The 21065-nt window shown below is 44.6% G+C and overlaps 1 protein-coding gene across 1 annotated transcript in view; it reads left to right on the forward strand.

Moving 5' to 3' along the window:
- LOC122802295 overlaps positions 1-21065 on the forward strand; it is a 1020490-nt gene that overhangs the window by 909793 nt on the left and 89632 nt on the right. Inside the window, exons 13-14 of the mRNA XM_044071943.1 lie at positions 9178-9248; positions 9379-9586. Of these exons, the coding sequence (XP_043927878.1) occupies positions 9178-9248; positions 9379-9586 (279 nt within the window). The remainder of the gene's footprint in view (positions 1-9177; positions 9249-9378; positions 9587-21065) is intronic.

The following is a 21065-nucleotide window of genomic DNA, read 5'->3' on the forward strand; positions in this document are numbered from 1 at the left end:
AAAACATATTGGCAGACGAATTAAGCAGAAATATGGCAGATCCTCAAGAGTGGAGACTACACCCACAAGTATTTTCAGTGATAACTCAAAGGTGGGGATGTCCAGACATAGATCTATTTGCCTCCCCCAACAATTGCCAACTACAGAAATTTTGCACAAGGACTTATCACTCCCTAGCCTGGAAAGTGGACGCCCTATCATTCAGTTGGACAGCATTGACAGTCTATGCCTTCCCACCACTACCTCTATTGACCAAGGTATTATTGAAAGTCAGATCAGAGAGACCACAAATGATCCTCAATGCTCCGGACTGGCCACGCCAGCACTGGCACTCATTACTAAAGAACTTGACTCACAGCCCTCCATGGATCTTGCCTCAATTCCCACTACTGCTGACTCAGAAAAACACTCTGATACTTCACAGCTAGCTCAGAACTTTAAATTTAGCTGCATGGAGAATACCTTGAATTATCAATCAACACTTCTCTCAAAGGACGTCCAGAATGTCATTTTGGAGGCCAGAAGGCCCAGCACCAGAAAAACTTACTCAGACAAATGGAAAAGATTTTGTGAATGGAACCAGGCTAAAGGCCAAAATCCTTGGATACCTAACATTCCTCAAATACTGCAATACTTAACTGAGATGCTACACCAAGGCTTTTCATTCTCATCCATTAAGATCCATGCTTCAGCCATTTCAGCTCAATATAATACGGATCCTCCAATTTTCTCACACCCTTTACTACGGCAGTTTCTCAGAGGGGCTAAGAATATAAGACCCCCCAGAAAACCCCCAACGCCAGCTTGGGACCTGAACTTTGTTTTAGAAAAACTAACACTGCCTCCTTTCGAACCAGCATTCTCAGCAGAACTACAATACTTGTCTTGGAAAACAGCGTTGTTGCTGGATATTACCTCAGCACGCAGGGTCTCAGAACTACAGGCACTTATGGCAGTGGAACCTTTCATCATTTTTCATCAGGACAGGGTCTCTTTACGAACTAACCCTACCTTTATGCCAAAAGTAGTATCCAGTGTGGCTTTGAATCAGACCATTCATTTACCCACCTTTTATCCAAACCCCCAGAATAAAGGAGAAAGACTCCTTCACTCTTTGGACATTCACAGACAGCTACGTTACTATTTAGATAAGACAAAGACCTTCAGAAAAACTGACCAGCTCTTTGTAGCCTATGCTGCAGGTTCACAAGGAAAGGCTATTTCAAAACAGACCATCTCCAAATGGATAGCACATTGTATCCACTTTTGCTACTCCCACATTGGGAAAGCAGTGCCTGTTAATATTAGGTCCCATTCTACCAGGACTACAGCAACCTCAGCAGCCTTCCTCAGGGGGTTCCAACCAAGGACATTCTGGAGGCAGCTACTTGGAGTTCAGTGCACACCTTTACCAAGCACTACCACCTTCCTTTATACTCAAAATCAAGAGCTGGTTTTGCCACTGCAGTACTGCAGGGCATCCTAGCTTTGCCTAACCCAGTTTAGATAGCCACCCATCCATAGCTTTGGGATTCAACCCAAGTGTGATGACTGCAGCAGTATAACACGATGAACATAGTACAGTTTTGTACCTACCATAAATGTAGATGCTCGAGTGTATATACTGCTGCAGTCCAGGTTACCCTCTCACCATCCCCTCTACATACCAGGGTGTTAGTTATAGTTCCATGTACATCAATCCATTGGATGCATGTCTATATGGTGTATTTGCTAACAGCTAGTACTATTATTTATCTACTAAGTTATTTTTGCATAACTATTGTATTGCCTCCCTATTTGGGGGCACCTGACATCTGGGGCAAGAAAAACTGAAGAAAATGGCGTTGGCTGCCTCTTTTATACCCCTGTCGCACTGATGTCAGGGAAGAAGCGACGACAACTGACACCGGACCAAGGCTTTGGGATTCGGCCGACTGCGGGACCACCTGACGACAGGATAACCCAAGTGTGATGACTGCAGCAGTATATACACTCGAACATCTACATTTATGGTAGGTACAAAACTGTACTTTTTCTTATTCTTACCTCCCTTTACCATAAAGACAAAAAAATATCTTCTGAATAGTTTTCTGTCTGTGCCATTTTGGTGCTCTTTCCCTAGTTGTAAATTTGGGTCTATATTATAAGATCGACGGTTGAAAACATCGAACACCATATGGTCGATGTCTTCAAACATCAAACTTATAAAAACAACAAAAAAAACTACACCTTTCTAAACATACTGGAAAATATTAAGATAGAACCAAACACCCTAATACTGGATGATTTTAACTACCCTGCCATTAACTGGGAAAACTACTCATGTCCCAACACCTTTGCGCAACGGTTCTTGGAATTCATAAATTCCAACGCACTGGATCAACTAATCCATAGTCCCACCAGGGGGTCCAATATCCTAGACCTGGTCATTACCAACATGGGAAATCAATGCTCCATACCTATGGTCACCCCCTCGTTAGTCAGGTCTGACCATAAGCTAATCACCCTTAACATCCACATCCCACCCCCACCCCCTAGTAAAGAAACCACCATAAAAAACTTCTCCAAAGCCAACATCATGCTACTCAAGTCAGAAGTGACAAACTTCATGACACCCATGCAGACGGGAACTGAAAGTTCAACTGCCGAATCCTACACTAAGGCACTGTACGAGCACATCCACTCATGCATGAATCGTGCCATCCCAAATAGAACTAAAATGCTCTCATCCAAAAAAAGGAAGCCAATCTGGTGGTCCCCTGCCATAAACAAACTTTACAACAAAAGGAAGAAACTTTTGCAGAAAAGAGGAAAATCCCAGGATGCAAAAACCCCCCTTACTAGCCTCTGTAAGAAACTGAGATGCCTCATAAAATCCTCCAAAGCTAGTTACGAAAATAAAATTGCCAAAGATTCCAAAGACAACCACAAAGCATTCTATAACTATGTCAAGAATCTAAATGGCAATGCTCAGATCTGCTCTGAGCTAAAACAGAATGGCATTAAATATACTGATCCGAAGGATATTGCCAATATCCTGGCAGATCAATTCAGTGCCAACTTCACCCCCCTCTCACCCCCTAAATGGCCCATCTCAATACCGGAAGATTGCCAAATTCCAGTAATAATGGCCACACAGGTACAAAACGCACTCTCTAAAGCCAAGAATACAGCATCCATGGGACCAGATGACATCCCGGGCTGTGCACTACATGAACTACAATATGAACTGGCACCTCACCTAAGTGTCATGTTTAATCATAGCCTCACCTCAGGTTTCGTGCCCACTGAGTGGGGCAGAGTTACAGTTATCCCAATCCACAAGGAGGGATCCACCTTGGATCCCAGAAACTACCGTCCCATCAGTCTGACAAGCCTTATCTGCAAGGCCATGGAGTGTATTATCATGGAACTTATAAACAAAGACATTGGCAACCTTCAAACACTGGACCCCACCCAGTTTGGGTTTGTGAAGGGCCGATCTTGTCTCCTGAACCTGATTGACTTCTTTGAATCAGTCTCCAGAGCCATGGACAAGGGTAAGGTGGTCCACACAGCCTATCTAGACCTTGCCAAGGCCTTTGACACCATCCCCCACTCTGGAATCATAGATAAACCTACTAAGTTGGGCATTAATCCCTATGTTACCCAATGGGTTGCTAAATGGCTTACTGATAGAACCCACACTGTAAAAGTAGCCGACTCCAAATCCAGCTCCAGACAAGTGACAAGTGGAGTACCTCAGGGTTCAGTCCTGGGGCCGCTCTTGTTTGGCATCTACTTCTCTGAAGTACAGGTCAACACTAAGGGACTCTGGCTAACAAAGTTTGCAGATGACTGCAAACTGTGAGCCATTATTGAATCCCAAATGATGTGGATACTCTACAAAAGGGCCTTACAGAAACAGATGCTTGGTGCCAGAGCCATGGGCTCAAGCTCAATGCCAAGAAATGTATTGTTATCCCCTTTGGGAAAAACATGTATCCATGAATTACCATATAGGTGGCAGTACACTAAACACAGAAAGTGTGATAAGAGACTTAGGGACACAGGTGGACAGTGGTCTCACCTTCGATAACCACATTGCCACAACAGTCAGGAAATCCTTCTATGTGGCACACCTCATCACGAAGGGTTTTTCATCCAGAAAAAAGGAGGTCATTGTCCCACTGTACGCATCCCTCATTAGACCCATTATAGAATACAACGCCCCATTTGGTATGTACCTCTCAAGACATCTGCAACAACTGGAAAGGCCTCAGAAATACCTCACTAAAAGAATCACAGGCCTAAAGCAGATGCCCTACACTGACCGCCTTAAAAAACTCCAGCTATACTCTGTTGCATATCGTCTACTCAGAGGCGATCTCTGCTTAACATACAAGGCCATGTCAAACCCAGAGCTGTTGGACATGCTACACTTAAAGAAATCCCAATCCCTCAGAGCTACACGCTCCAGGGATCTAAACCTTGTCATCACAATAAACAAAACATGCTGGAGGGATAGGTTCCTGACCCAGAGACTCCCCAGACTCTGGAATAGATTGCCCATACATGTCAAGCAGAGTGTCTCTTTGGACCTCTTCAAGAGGAACCTTGACGATTGGATGGGAGAAAGGAAATTCACCCCAGGGATCACGTCAGTCGCCCTGCTAGACAGGGGTCCAGGAAAGTAAATAATGTGGGAAAAAATAGCCAGGGAATTGTTATGGATAGGCTTGTATAGGCCCTAGGGCTGATAGCCTAGTACCAACCTATGAACCTATGAAAAAGAAAAAAGTACCCTAACGGGTTTAAGCTGGGGGGCAAGCCCCCCTGCACCCCCCACATCCCCCGCTACTTAAATATACCAACTACGAGACTGCACTACATTGAAGTAAATGGAAATCTCCCCTTACGGAGATTTCTGTTCACACGTTTGATGTTGTGCGCTTTCGCTATTCTCGTGTCAACAATATCAGCTTCGATATTGTCAGCTTTCGAGAATATAATATAGACCCGTAAATTTTAGTATTAGAGATTTTTCTCTTTATTGGTACTTTTGGGACTGTTTTTCTGTCACATAATTATTATTATTATTGTTTGGCTAGTTGTGCTTTTGATATACATGTTTCATTGCTTGGGGATGAAAATGTTGATGAGTAGTGCACCATTTGTACTGCTTTGGCACTAGGGTTGTCATGGAGAGATGGTACAAATTGGTCTTGAAATGTCTTCCCCCTAACTACATGGGAGAAGTTTCCCCATCTCACTTATCTTCATTTGCGTCTCTTGTTCTATCAGAAAAACTTCTGAAAAGACTAATAGCAAAAAGAGTGGTGATAAGACAAATAAAAGGAGAAAAACAAAGAAACCAAACAGTCCAAGAAGTGGCCCCAGAGGGGCTCTTCTTCATTCATTTCAGCTCTGAAGCTTCTTAAGACCTCCGATCTGATATCAGGTTTGGACATGATAGTCATTGGAAATGCACTTCTCCATTGCCAGAACCTCATTTCACCCAGACTATTGTCACCCTAACTTCAGGAAAGAACTTTCCACCATTCTTAGAGACCCTCCTGCACTGCCTCATCCCTCTGGTCGGTGCCGTCTTCCAGGAGCCTATCCAAAGCAGATGTGGATAGAATGGTGAGGAAGTTTTCAGGACCCAAATCCATTTTGGGGTTCCCCCATGTCTGAGCACTTTCATTATATTATCATTCCTTCCCTGATCCAGGGCTTTTGGATCCAAGTGTTTCCCAGGGTTTGTCTATGTCAAATCTGAAGACATGGTCTTTGTCGACAGACTGCTTTTCTGATGCAGTTGATGCCAAGTGGTTTGGACCTAGATGGATCTCACAGCTGGGATGTTGGTATCTGCTGTGGTAGGCTTGGATCGACTCAGAAGTTTTCAGAATCATCCCTCCTTCTCAGAGCTTCAGCACTAGACAACTTGGCCTGTCATCATCTTTGGAACAGAGCTGAGTAGGACTTGGGTCTCTGGTTTGATTACTACTTCAGCTTTTGAAGCTGTTGAAAGTGCTCTCTCTTTCTAGGGAGCAGAATTCCCTTTTTGACTCGGATCCATCCCTCCCCACAGAAGCTCCCTTGGTCCTGATGAGGTGGGTCACTGAAACCTCATCCCAGGAGTCAGTATTTCTTGAGGCTTTTGGGGCTAGCCCATCTATTTCATGGGTAGTCCCTCCCAAGAATGAGATGGTTGACTTGATCTCCAAGTGGCCATGGAAGTCACCAGATGTGGCTAAACTGATCCAGTGTAAGCCTGAAAAGTTTTAGGTCTCCTTGAAGGGTCACCCTTATTGGAGCAAGGGTCTGCCTTTGCTTCCATATAAGTGTTAGCAGCCACCAAAAAGGAGTTAAGGAGGAAAGCTCCACTGTCTATTCCTTAACAGAGAGTCTAGGGTTCTGGACAGATTTATGAAGTGGGTTTATGCTTGAGTGACCTTTGTGTTTAGGGCACTGAACTATTTGGCACACGTGATGTGCTTCCAGAGAGATTTGACCAAGAACTGTCCATAACTCTCTCTCTCTCTGGATCCATGTCTGCAGTGAAGAGAACGTCTGTTGATTTGCAGCTGGCCACTCTTCAGTCCGTTTCATGCATGTCTATGTGTCACATTTCCAGTGTGGCAGAAGGCACTTCAGGAGCTATAGGCACTGGCATTACTGTAACGAGGCATGCTTGCATGCACCTGTGTGACTTTCCAGACCACTTTAAGATGTCTGTTATCAATTCCTCCCATGATGGCTTGGACTTTTTGGGCTGAGGGATAATGTGACATTATCCAGAAGTAGACAGGATGGGAAAACCCTGCCTGATGTAGGGATATGGTTCTCTAGCCCCTTCCCTCCCTTGGAGGTCCTTCTGTAGGAACCAAAAGTGAGGGAAGAAGCTGCGTTTCCACAAATCACAAGGTTTTGCCCCTGACAGTTCTAGTGATTGCACGCACACCCCTAGGTACTGGGAGAACTGCATTGAAGGATGTGACCCCCCCCCCCCCATGACATAGGTGGTCTGCAAAACCTGGGCATTATGAATCCATTTTCTGATAAGCCTTTCCAGTGCTCCTTAATGGCTGCCTGACTGCTGCACTTAATTATTTTAAGTAAATAATCTCATTATTCAACTTCAGCTTGTGGTTGGTGGTTTCTCAGTATAAGTGGATGTGTACAGAATTTTTGAATTGTTAACTGTTGGCATCTGTCTTTTGAAGAATAACTGTTTTAGCCATAGCTACTATAATTTACACTATGATTAACTTATTTTAAGGGTGGACAGTAATTGGGATGTTCATCATTAGATGACTATTGCAGTAATGCTGACAGATGGGATGTATTCTGTCAATGATACCGCACGTCTGGCCAGTATGCCAAACCTTAAAAGCTGTTTCCTCATGTATAGTATGTCCAACCTTAAACCTAAGCATGAGGGTTGTGTGCTGGTACTTAAAAGGCATCTGAAAACGAAGAATCACAAAGTTTTCTTTCTGTCAGGCCAGGAAGCAAGACTGCATCTATAGCTCAGTCTGTCAGCTACACGAAAGGATCCTGTTGTCTTTGTGAGAAAAAGCTAAGTACATTGTTGGGGGACCCCTCCTCTTTTTTGATATTTCTATCTTTAGAAATTTGTTCATGTCAGTTAAGTAAGGCAAATGCATCTGGGAAGGCAGATTCATATAAGAATAGGCATACCCAGTGTATTTTCTGCCTAGGACATGAACATAATATGAGAGACAGCTCTGTTTATCTGGCCTTTGTCCTAAAATCCTGATAAGTCTATCTTACCTAGAGAATAAATAATTGAAAGCTGTAGCATGAGCCACTATGTCATCAGTAGATCCCACTTTGGATGTATTTCCATATCCAAAAGGGGGGAGAAAAAGCAGAAGGAAGATGTCTCTGTGTTGGCTTCTTTCTCCAGGTCAAAGTCGGATGTCTCTGAGGCTGTTAATAAGCTTGCTGAGGGCCTGTTCCCTTTATTGTGACCCAGTTGGAGGACAGTATGTATCAGCCTTCTAACAAGGACCATCTGACCACTCAGATGGCCGTTAAGACCTTGAGGGGGGGGGGCAGGCTTTTTATTTCTGAAGGACCAGACGGTGGTCTTCAAATTCTTGTAAAAGAAGACATCTCTAGTTCTTTGATGAGGTATGTCTGGGATCAGGCCATTTTCATATGGCAGATTTGTCTCCCAGAGATTACCACACCTTTGGAACACAGTCCCTCTTCATGTCAAACAGAGCACCTCATTGGCCCTCTTCAAATGCAGTCTGGATGACTTGATGGGTAACTGTAAATTCACCCCAGGGGTTCCACCTGTATCCCTCTTGGTCACTGGAATTAGATACTAATCGTGGTAACAAGGGTAAAACTTGGCTAGGTGTCTAAGGGCCCTTGGGCCATTAGCCTAGTAACTTCCTATGATCTTATAAATTCTAAAGAATTAAAAGCAAGTCTAAACATCTTTCTTCTCCTGTTACAAGTGTTACCAGAGATCTTCAACAGGAAGAGAGCCTGTCACATTCTGTAGTTAATCTCTCATCTTCCATCCACCCCTGTGTGGGCAATGAATTTGTTTTGTAGGCAGGGGGAATCCTAGTTGTATGTGGTTCTCATCTATATTCTGTCATATTTTGCAGTTTATTTGGGTATTTTTAGCTTCCTGTCCTGAAGAAGGGGCAAGGGTCATCTGTAGAGGTCTGCTCAGCAGACAGGTTCCTGCAGTTTTTCTACTGAAGTATCCTAACTCTTCGCATGCTATTTTGTAAACTGGTATAAACATTAGCTTTCTGCCTAACATTCAGCAATAATTTATCGTTAATAAATATTAATATTGCATATTATAGTGTAGATTCCTTGTATTCTGTACTTAATTGTCTACATTTGATGTCACATACTGAATGATTAATTTCATTACTTCAGGTTTTGTCATTTTTTCAAAGTAATTACAGCCAAGCAACTTGTGCCGGGTGCATTTACCTACAGAAACACAATTTGTCATTTACTTATATTATACTATATTACTAATGTATTTAATAAGATAGTGTATAATCAGTTTCAGTCTAATAACTTGTTAACTACTTTATGCAGTATTCCTTTTCATTATATGTAAATAGACTATCTTTAAGTTCGACAAAGCAGATATGTCTGATCCGGTATATATTGATGTCTTTTCTGTAGGCAAACAAAAGGGTTTACCAGTAAGGCAAACGTCTGTTGAAGTCCCATGTGCCAGGACCAATCAAGCAGCGGTAATGAAATCATTTTTGTTTTGCTTCATTTCTCAAGTCTGTATTAATTATGTCATTTCAGTGTTAGCATGTCATTCTTATTGTTTGTATTGTGTTTTTACATGTTAAACTGTATATTGCTTTGCTCCAGGAAACAAAGATTAGTGAAAACTCTTCTTCTATTAAAAGAAGAGATGATACAAAAGTTGCCAAAGATGGAAGGATATTAAAGAAAGACCTACCTGTTGATAAGCGAGAGAGAAAAAAGTCATACAAAACGGATAAGGATGAAGCAGATGTATCTTTTGATAAAACAGGGAGAAAAAAATCAATCAAAATTGATTTGGATGAAGCAGAAGGTAAAATTTATTGTGTAAAAATGTTTTTGTGTAACACTTTGAGCATTTGTAAACAGTAAGAGTCCATTCGCTATCTTTCACATGGGAAATTGTATAATGTGAAGTGTCACAAAATAATCACAGAACCCGACAGTGGCTAAACACTGTGAACCAAACTAAGAAAAACCACTCGACCGTAAACAGAAAGGAACCAAAAATACCCTTTAGCGCACCAAAACTTTTATTTTACGCTTTCATTAAACTGATGCCATCAGAACAGCTTCACCGTTAAAACACAGCCAATTATATAGTCAAGCCAACCAATGAAAATAATTAAGTAATTGAAAAAACAGCATTAAACCAAATATGCAAAAAAAAAACACAAAATACATACAAAATATACATATAAAAATGCCTTGTATTCCTACTGACTTCCTTGTTGTGCTTTCAGTATGTATGGTTTCCTATAATAAAGTTTTGGTGCGCTAAAGGATATTTTTGGTTCCTTGCTGATTACAGCTGATTGTCTTTTCTTAGCTGATAATGTGAAGTGTAATTAATGTACTTGTTGCACTAGATTAAGGCCACAAACATACAAATGTTTAGAAGTGTTGTTATATTTATTTGCCTCTTGGCATCTGAGTAAACAAACTTTGCAATTTTGTTTTCTGGTATGACTAATGGGAATGCAGTAGACGCTATCACGCTTCATACAAAATCTAAAAGAGCATGTTGTAGAGTATGTAGATAATCGTGGTTGTTGTTTAGCCTTAGAACCATGTCAACGCACTTCAAAACTACAAAAGAGAATGACACGTTTAGGATTCTGAAGCCTCATGTAATCAATTCTGGTATCATTTATTTATTTTGTGCATAGGTTTGTTGTTAACCCTGGTGCTGGTCTTTTCTCTCTACTTCCTGCCCCAATGACATTATGCAAGTCTGAGCAATGATAGTATAATAATATCACCCTTAATTAGCAAATAATACCAATGACACACAGATTTGGATAGAAAGTAAGGACTTATTGGCCAACAATATCTGCCCATTTTTATACCTATTGGAAATGCTACTTTCCTAGCTGGCATAGTTACATGGTAGAATAGAATTCACTCCTTTTGGAGGCATTCTAAGTTCTAAGCATGTGAATGGAGTGATGAGGGATTAAGTCATTGTAGTCCAGATGTCTGCAGTCAGAGAATAGGTTGTGAGTCTCTGCACAGTAATGTGTGGCCAAGAGTCTACTTTGATATCTTGACTTTTAATGGATTGCCAACATCTGCTGTGACACTTTGAAGTTTAATGGGCTGCTCACAACTTTCCCAAGACTTTCTTAAAAAGCCATCTATTGTAGGTAGACAGTACCATTCCATTAAAGTAACTATAGTCTTACTGTATGTGTTTTGGCAATGGGCTGCACCCCTGACACCATGATTTCTCTGCCTCCACAGTTCTGTATGTAGTGAACACAGGTGTGGAACAGATCCTCCACATATGAGGGTGCACGGTTCTAAAAGAGCTTTCAAATTCTTTTCCTGTTTTGCCATAGCCATTAGTTGAAGTTGAGAGGCAGGACAGTTTGGTTAGTAGGTCTGATATTGGTTCTACTACCATCAGTAAAATCAATCAGACTTGAGGCCAGTACAGTTTAAGTTTCTCACAAAGTAACAAGAATGCATGTTTGAGTATGTGTGTACTACACTCTTGATACTTATGAAGTTGTCAGAGCCAGATCCAGCATTAGGTGACTTAGGCAGCTGCCTAGGGATGATTTTGGCTTTTGGGGGGATTTTGCTATAAAAATAAAAAAAATGTCTTCAGCAAGTAAAAAAAAGCCAAAGTATTAGGACTTCATGGGAGAACAAAATGATCAATCATAACTGATATACAGAGCACTGATCCATAGTGAGTGCACAGATGCTAATTCCTTTATAGCAAATGGAGTGTGTGTGTGTGTGTGTGTGTGTGTGTGTGTGTGTGTGTGTGTGTGTGTGTGTGTGTGTGTGTGTGTGTGTGTGTGTGTGTGTGTGTGTGTGTGTGTGTGTTTAAAATGCCCCAATTAGAGGCACTATCTAGTTAAGGGACTTTGCCCAGAGGCAGACCTTAAAAATTATTGGCAGGCAAGTGCCTTAAACCTCCATACCAAGTGCCAGGTCTCCCTTAATTTAACTTAATTTAATTTTTTATTTTTGTTTGTTTTAATCACTGAAGATTATAGTATGTCAATGTCAGTCACAGAGTTTTGTAGTTGTGTTGTTCAGTGTCAATGGTGTAACAGGTATCACACTTGCTTTTGGTGCAGAAGGTTGTGGTTTCTCTTCCCATACCAGGTAGATTTATTGCTGACATTACTGTGCAGCATAAGGTCGGGGCTGGTGGTGCTGCACTCCTGAGTGTGCCCTCCTTTGGATGAGATGCCTAGTAACTATGAATCTGTTGCCAGTTTGCCAGCCATTCCCTATTGCATATTGCCAGCACACCATTTTTTAATGTAATGGACATTTTATTAATCAAGGGTAGCAGGTACTGAATTTGGAGATGAAACACTGAAATGCAAAGGTTTTGCCAGCAGCAACCTCTTTAGTTACAGTTATCTTAATGTAGCATTATTCAGACGACCTTTACTTCTGCAGAGATTGTGTTTATTGACTGATACTGGTAGATTAAAATGACAGTTTGCATGGCCTATTAAAGATGAAGTGTTCTGAAATGGGTAGTTCATATTTAGTTTCATTGCTTAATGGAAAAATGTTCAAAACTACACATTAAAACACACACTAACAAGAGGTGCTCTATTAAACGAGGAATATAATTTGATACAATGTGGAAGGTGATTCAAAGAGCACATGCATTTATGCATGGTCCTAAAAATGTGAGCAGGGGGCACATGGTTTGAAAACATCCCAAAGGTGCACTTAATCTGCCAATGGCCAGATATATTTTCTTTCAGTGTGAGTTTCAGTGCAGTTTCAGGGAATGTGAGTTTGAAGGGCAGAGAAGTTTCCTGTTTCTCATGCTAACTCTGTTTTCATTGTGAGGCTATATTGTTTTGTTTAACACTTGGCTATCAGTGTTTGTACTACAAATTTTAAAGTAAAAGTTTTAAATTAAATCCAAATATCTGTAATCATTGTAGAGGTAATGAAGAACATACTATGTACACTGACAGGTTTGAATAGTGTTACAGTGTTTATGATATCTGGTGAGAAATAGCCAAACAATAGAACATTGGAATGGCTACATGGGTGATACATTACCCTGCGGCACAATTTGTCCATGATCCACCTCTGGCAGTGATGTGCTTACAGAGAATGTTAGGATATTGTATATTGTCTCCACTCCCATCCACAGTATGACAGCCAGTAGAATGTGCCACCCAACTCTTACTTTTTCCCTCTTAAAAATGTATATTTAAGAAACAAGTGAGGGTAGTCATGGCCTTTTGGTAGGAGATCAGCAGACCTGAAGTCAGTAGGGAGGAGAGAAACCAGAAGTAAATATTAAAAAAAAAAAAAAAAAAAAAAAGTTTAATTTGTTTCCTCTCCTTTTACCACAAGAGTTGCTTTGAATCTTTCTCTTGCTTTCCTTTATTCCTCAGAACATTCAATATTAATACAGACTGCATAGTTTCCATGCACCTAATGCATTAATTGTGAAAGGTACACTTTTCTTGGAGATGTCTCTTTAAGCAGTTCTATAAGTTCTGATTATTCATGTCAGTAAATGTCAGTCAACATTCAGTACCACATTTTGCAGCACTCTTTACCCTGCATTGCCTCAGCTGATATAACTGTTCTCATGCTTTTTTTTTAAATAAGGTGGCATCCCCACATGCTTTCATTTATTTTCCAAAAGCGGGACAGCACATAACTTTCATGTAGTGTATGCTGTCTTGTCTTTGGGACATATCATTAGGTATGAGAGGGAGGAGTTCCAGGGTTCTGAGCTTCACTGGGCCAGAGACTGCTAAGTCATTTGAAATGGAGTTTGTTAGTAAAAGCCTCACTGAACAAACATTTTCCATTGGAATTGGGGGGGGGGGGGTGCCCTGCATCCATCTTCCTTTTCCTTGTCTTGATATTCTGTCCAGTTGTTTATCTGCCCCTAGCTAGAATAAATTGTAATAAAAGATGTGCTGGTAGCTGGTGGTAGAATTTCCAAGTGTGAAGTATATGGGATTTTCTCCCTCCAGACTTATGGCTACAGAACAGAGTGTTGTCTGTGGAGTGGGGGGTGAAGCACAGGAAAGAGGCTAAGGTGAGGTTGGTTGGCCCAATGAACAAAAAGAGGAAATAGCAGCACTTGATGGTCAGCTTTAGGCAGGGAAAAAAGGCTAAATTTGGTGTCAGACAAGAGAAAGGCTTTTCTGGGCCTTGTCAGAGTCTGGGAAGGAGATGGCATTTCCCACAAGGATGGAATTCAGGGCATGTTAACTTGTTTGTGATGGGCAATCATAGAGAATGCACTGGCTGCCAGTTCTTGAAGGAACAACTTAGGTTAGCAGGCTCATGATGCAAGATGTACAACTGTATGTAGAGACGTTTTAGTTGTTTCTTGTGACATAATGAGATCTGGAGAGGAATCAGTGAAAATGAACATGAATTTTTGTTTAGTATATTGAATATTATACCTCAGGATTTTAGGAGTGGTGATTTGCTGAACAAAGCTAAAAATGATGTGACACCCCTGCACTGGCCCAGTAATTAAGGAGCCTCAATCCTCACCACTGGCAAAAGTGAGGGATGTACACAGTGGGAGGATGATAAGTACACACACAGTAAAGTACAAATCTGAAGTAGTTAACTTCATTTGTCCATCAACCTATGGGTTATCGGATCCATATCGGATCCGAGCCGGCAGCTTCCAACAGCTAAGATCTGAGCTCCTCCCCCTTACCCATAATCCCCTGCTATCCCTTCCTGACCTCAGATCTAGTTTGCTGTGGTTCTCTCAGCAGCTTGATCGAGCTTCCAGGCATGGTGGTTGTCGAATTTGTGAGAAATAAAATCTTCTTTTTCTTAGTTTTAAACAGATTTTTGTGTGTGTGTGATTTAGCATAGTTCCCTAGTAGCAGTAACGCTTTCTTTACCTGGTATTTAGTTATCTTTTTAGTGTTATTCCCTCTCCCTCGTGTGCGCGTTAGGGTGTGTGGTTTTGGGGCCTAGCGGGTGTGTTGTTTTTTTGTAGGTATGGCCGAGGCACCCAAAACATTCTTTTCAAAATGTACCGAGTGTGGCCATAAGCTGTCCCCAGCGGATGGCCACACTCGGTGCGTTTTATGCCTTGGGGTTGAACATCTTTCCACCGGCTGCACTATTTGCGCAGTGTTCAACCCCAGGGCCCTCAAGGACCGGAGGTCGAAGCTGATTCTGGCGGGATTTCTGCCCCCGGATCCGGCTTCGTCCTCCGGTCCCTCCGTGGCACCTGCCGCGGCTGCGGCAGTGCCACCTGCTATTCTCCTTCCCCTGGCCGGGACTCAGCCTCCCACCTTGGGCCAGGAGGAGAGGGAAGCTAGAAAGGAGAAACGCCGGAAAAAGCACCACAAGCGGCGGGCCAAACCTTCTGCATCGGCCCCGGCAGCCAAACGGGTTTCTCCTCCCAGGGCCTCCGAGTCTTCTCCTTCCCGGCTTAGTTCACCCCGCTTTTCGCCGGGGCCGGAGGAGAAGGAGACCCGGTCGCCTTCGAGGTCATCGAGGCGGCACTCCTGGCCCACCTCGGTGGCCTCATCAAGGTCTACCCGGAGTTTATCCGATGCAGACTTGGACCGGATGATGCGTAGGTTCCTCCAGGCCCAGCTGCAGATGGGAGTGCTCCTGCCTCCCCTCCCCTCCGGGGGGGGAGCTCGACCCCCTTTTTCACCCTGATTGCTCCTTCTCCGACCCACTGCTGGGGTTCGGAGCCGGGTAGCTTCGGATCCGGGGGACTGTCGGCGCCGATAGTATTGGGTACTTCGGCGCCGATGGCACCTTCGAGTCTGTCGGGTCCCTTTTCTTCGGATCAGAGCTCTCTAAGCCGAGAGCTGAGTTTCGGATCCGGAGGTGTCAGTATGGCTTTGGCTCCATGTCGGTGGGAGCATACTGGCCTTTCGGATCTGACCGCGTCGGCGCTGGCTCCAATCCGCACATGGGATTCGAGGGAGGGTCTGCTCTCGGATCCTAGGGATAGCAACTCTCCTTCGGCATTCGATGTCGTGGAGAAGGTTTTGTCGAGGGATTCCAGGCCCCCGGCTTCAGTTACGGCTCCACCCTGCACTCCCTCTCAGACGGGTCCGCCTTCCATCACCCGGCCCCAGGGACAGCCTGCACAGACGTCCCAGATAGTTCCCTTGCTGGAACAGGATGTGGTTGGTGAGGCCTTTTCGGACAGCCCCCTCGAGGAGGTCCCTCACAAACGCAAGTGCAAGAGGAGGCACTTGGACTCCCCTGAGTCCTTGACAGAGGACACAGACTTGGAGGAAGGGGAAGGTTCCCCAAGGTCACCCCCCCGAAGACGTCTCCTTCTGAGACATAATGAAGATGCTTCAGATCAGAGGGGGGTGGTCTGCCCCAAAATCTTCCTCTGAGTCTGTGTTTCTGGAGACATTTGAAGCAGGCCCGTCTACCTCTTGGGTGTCCCCTCCCGCCGATCCCCTGGTAGACCTGATTACTACCAGGGCATGGAAGGAACCGGACACTGTGGAGCCCATTCCAAAGAGGCCAGACAAAATTCTCAGCCCCCCCTTCGGACAAGTCATGTTGGAGCAAGGGAGCCCCGGTAGATACCATGTTGGTGGCGGCCGCCACCAAAAGGGAACTGGCCCAGGAGGGTTCCTCGGCCCATCCTCCAGACACGGAGTCTCGGATGATGGACCGTCTGGGGAAGCAGGTGTTCGCTTCAGCCACCTTTTCTGTGAGGTCGCTGAATTATATGGCACACGTGATACGGCTCCAGCGGGATTTTATCAAAGAATATGCTGGGTCGCCCCCAGAGTCCATGTTGGCGGAGGACAAGAAAGTGTACTCTACCCGAATGGCCACTCTCAAATCTATCTCCAATACATCTATGCGGTTACTATCCCATGCCACGGAAGGAGCCGCTAAAGCTAGCAGAGCGGGCATCGTCCTACGGCAACAGGCGTGGGTCCGTCATTGTGATTTCGTGGAACCCTTTAAGGCATCATTCGCAAATGCCCCGTTGGATGGTTCTGCCCTTTTTGCCAAGACCATATGCGACACACTGATCCAGAGCGAGAAAGACCGGAAGATGTTGTCTGCCATTGGAGTCCGCTTCTCTGCTCCCCAGAGGTCCTTCTCCAGGAACCAAAAGGGATAGAAGAAGATGTGGTTCTGGAAGTCTTAACAGTCCCGTTTCGCTCCGGATCCCTCGTCCTTCAGAGGCAGAGGAGGGACAGGGTGGACGCTGCCCTAGAGGCAGAGGGGGCCCGAACAATTTTGGGTCCAGAGAACCTTTCTCTGATCGGCCCACGCAGCAACCCTGAAGGGTTACCCGACTGCTCCACTCTGGAGGCAGTCAGGGGGTGTTTCTCGAGGCACCTGGCAGCTTGTGAGTCCATTACAACAGATCGCTGGGTGCTTCAGATCATATCCAGAGGCTACAAGATCCCCTTTCTCAATCCCCCTCTCAGTTCCCAAAGCCTCCCCGATGTCCCACCCAATCAAAGGGAGGCGGAAGCCGAGAAAATACTCCGGCTGCTAGAAAAAAGAGCAATCCAGCACGTCCCCCCAGACCAGTCTGGAACAGGCTTTTACTCCAGGTTCTTCTTGATGCCAAAAAAGACCGGGGACCTAAGACTAATCCTCAACCCTTTAAGGAGTCGTTCACAAATGCCCCATTTCCTAAAACCTTTAGTAATGCTTCCTAAACCTGTCAGTAGCCAAAGAAAAGTTCCGGATGGTCACCCTTCAATCCGTTCTTCCCCTTCTGCAGGAGAATGACTGGATGTGCTCCATAGACCTCAAGGATACGTACTACCACATTTTGATGGACAGACGATCCAGGAGGTTTCTCCGCTTCCGGCTGGCAGCCAGCCATTACCAATTCAGGGTCCTTCCCTTTGGTCTCACCACAGCCCCCAGGGTGTTTACCAAAGTGTTAACTATTGTAGCGGCCCACCTGAGACTCCAGGGAATTCAGGTCTTTCCTTACCTGGACGACTGGCTCCTGACCGCCCCCACCAGGAATCTACTATGCACTGCCAGGGATTACTTTCTCCATCTAGCTCCCCGGCTGGGGATCACGATCAACATCGGGAAATCTTCCCTTCTTCCAACTCAAATCCTAGATTTCATCGGAGCCAGATTGAACACAAACCAGCTTCTAGCCTTCTTGACTCCGGACTGGCTACGAACTCTGAAACTCCATGTACTGGCCCTTCTACAATCCCCAGCTCCCCCTGCGGAATTGGTCCTGAGGGCTCTAGGCTCGATGGCGGCAACCATCAACCTACTACCCATGGCACACTTAAACATGAGAATTCTTCAATGGACTTTGCAAGTCCAGTGGTCCTTCCTGCGACATCCCCGAGCTTTCCCGTTTCTCTCAGCAGGGTGTGCAGGAAAGCCCTCTTATGGTGGCTCCAGTTCCTGGACCTCCAGAAGGGGCGCCCCTTCTCTGTGTCCCCTCCTCTAGCCACGGTGACCAAGGACGCCTCTCGCCTCGGGTGGGGTGGGGGTGGGGGGGGCACTGCTTGGGCAGGACCGTCCAAAGCATGTGGAACCATTCGGAGACCTCATTGCATATCAATGTCCTAGAGATGAGAGCGGTGCTTTTGGCGTTGCAAGCACTTCGGAGCCTTCTTCCCTTGGGGACAGTTGCGATCCAGACAGACATGTCGATCATCTGGTATATGAACAAACAAGGGGGAACCAGGGCCTATCCACTTTGTGGGGAGGCCATGAGAGTGTGGGAATGGGAGATGTCCACCAACTGCTTTATCATATCGACGCACATTCCGGGACGGTCCAACATCTTGGCAGACAGACTGAGTCGAACCATCCTCTCACCGTACGAGTGGTCTCTGAACCCCAGAGTAGCGAAGCAAATCTTCTCCAAATGGGGTCAACCTCGTTGCGATCTTTTCACCTCTCCTTCGAACGCAAAGTGCAGCGACTACTTTGCTCTAATTCCCCCACCCAGGGAATCCCCCAGAGACGCTCTGGTGCATGTTTGGCCACCCGGTCTACTCCCCTGATGCTAAAGTTTTTACAGAAAGCCAGACGGTTGGGGAGCAGAATAATCCTCATTGCCCCATTCTGGCCTCGTCAAGCTTGGTTCCCATATCCATGGTCTCATCTAGTGAATCCCCCATGGATTCTAGATCCCATCCCGGATCTGATCTCTCACCCATCAGGCCTGTCAACCCCGAATCTGGACAACCTCAAGCTCACAGTTTGGTTGATCCAGTTCCAGTAATAGCTAGGACTCCCGGTATCTCATCCCCTGTCAAGGCTATTCTAGTAGCTGCTCACAAGCCATCTACTAGAAGAATTTATAATAGCAAATGGAAGCGTTTTTCTGTTTGGGCGGAGCATCAGAACTTAGATCCCTTTACAGCTCCGTTGCCAGCAGTACTAGATTTTCTGTCAGGATTATTCGACCAAGGCGCTAGCTCTTCTACGGTCAAAGTCCAGTTGGCTGCAATCTCTCATTATCATGTTGGCAGTGATCTCGGCCTTTTGACCTCGCCCAAATTATGTAAGACCTTCCTAAAAGGCACTTTCCTACTACGACCTCCGGTTAAAGATGTAGTCCCTCCTTGGGATTTAACTCTTGTACTTCAATCTCTAACAGCTCCTCCCTTTGAGCCTGCAACTTCGGTGGATCTGAAATACTTATCTTGGAAGACAGTTTTTCTTGTTGCCATAACTTCGGCCAGAAGGTTCTCTGAGCTTCAAGCCCTTTGCGCCAAGCCACCGTATTTGATTTTTCACAAAGATAGAGTCTCACTCAGGACCAACCCCTCTTTTCTGCCCAAAATTGCTTCGGAGTCTAATATCAACCAATCTATTAATTTACCAGTCTTCTTTCCAAATTATCAGAACAAAGGTGAATACAAGTTGCACTCTCTAGACGTACATAGGCAACTAAGATTCTATTTGCACAGGACAGCTGATTACAGGAAATCAGACCAGCTTTTTGTATCCTTTGCTAAATCCTCTTTGGGAAAACCTGTATCAAAAGTCACATTGTCCAGATGGATTTCCCAATGTATTCTTTTGGCATATGAGAGTTCTGGCCGGCCTGCACCTCAAGGAGTCCATGCCCATTCTACTCGGTCGATTTCTACCTCTGCTGCTTTTCGACCTCGGGTGTCGTTGGATGACATTTGCTCAGCAGCCACTTGGGCTTCATCTCATACATTTATAAACCATTACAAATTGGATATTGTTTCCAGAGGGAGAGCATCCTTTGGCTCTGCAGTGCTCCGGAACATCCTTCCATGAGGACCTCCCAAGAATCAGGTAGCTGGGGGACTCTGTCCCATAGGTTGATGGACAAATGAAGTTAACTACTTCAGATTACGAAGTTATGTACTCACCATAACGTTCCATCTGAGTAGGTAAACTTCATTTGTCAGCAACCGTCCCTCCCTCCGTCCCCCCTAACCTATATGGATGTTCAAAGGACTCCTGCTTTCATGGCAGATTGTCTCTCTAGGTTAGAGTATGGAGGTGGTTCTTGGTATCGTATGGTTTATGGATAAGCAAACTCGATCTGAGGTCAGGAAGGGATAGCAGGGGATTATGGGTAAGGGGGAGGAGCTTGGAGCTCGGATCTTAGCTGTTGGAAGCTGCCGGCTCGGATCCGATATGGATCCCATAACCCATAGGTTGCTGACAAATGAAGTTTACCTACTCAGATGGAAAGTTATGGTGAGTACATAACTTCTTTTTTCCCTTAAGAGCACACAGAGGTCACAGTCAGTCTGAGGCTGCTTTCTCCGTCTTTCTCCAGATCCCCAGTAAAACTTCTCAGTGGCACAGCTATAGAGTTGAGTCCTTAGCCAGGGCTCCAAGCCAAGTCCTCCCAACACATTCTGTATCCAACCAGTGCTTCGTGTCCCTACACAAGTAGCTAAAACACACACGCACACACTTTAATATTTGATTTATACACAACCACACATCTGGGAAAGGCTGGCACAGGTTTACTAGCTATGCCCCTTTTGTTCAGACCATAAGGTAATTATCACTGTCACAAGAACCCCTTATTAACTACTTTAAGGCCCTTCCCAAAGGGTGACCAATCCTACTGTGTAATGTTAGTATTATCCAAAAGGTAAGTGTGACCAAGACTTACAATGCTATTTAGGAGTGACCTGTACAGTGTCACCAAATACATATGCAAGTACTCTAAGAACTTAAATATGTCTCACAAATATCAGCCACAAAGATAGTTTTAAATACATTTAATAATAAATTATAAAAGAACAAGACGATACTCGGTCAGCATATTTACTTCAGAGTTCAGAATCAAAAGAAATATTTTAAAACAACATTGT

This window comes from Protopterus annectens, chromosome 5.part0 (genome assembly GCF_019279795.1).
Source record: "Protopterus annectens isolate FY-2018-M chromosome 5.part0, PAN1.0, whole genome shotgun sequence".
NCBI lineage: Eukaryota > Metazoa > Chordata > Ceratodontiformes > Protopteridae > Protopterus > Protopterus annectens.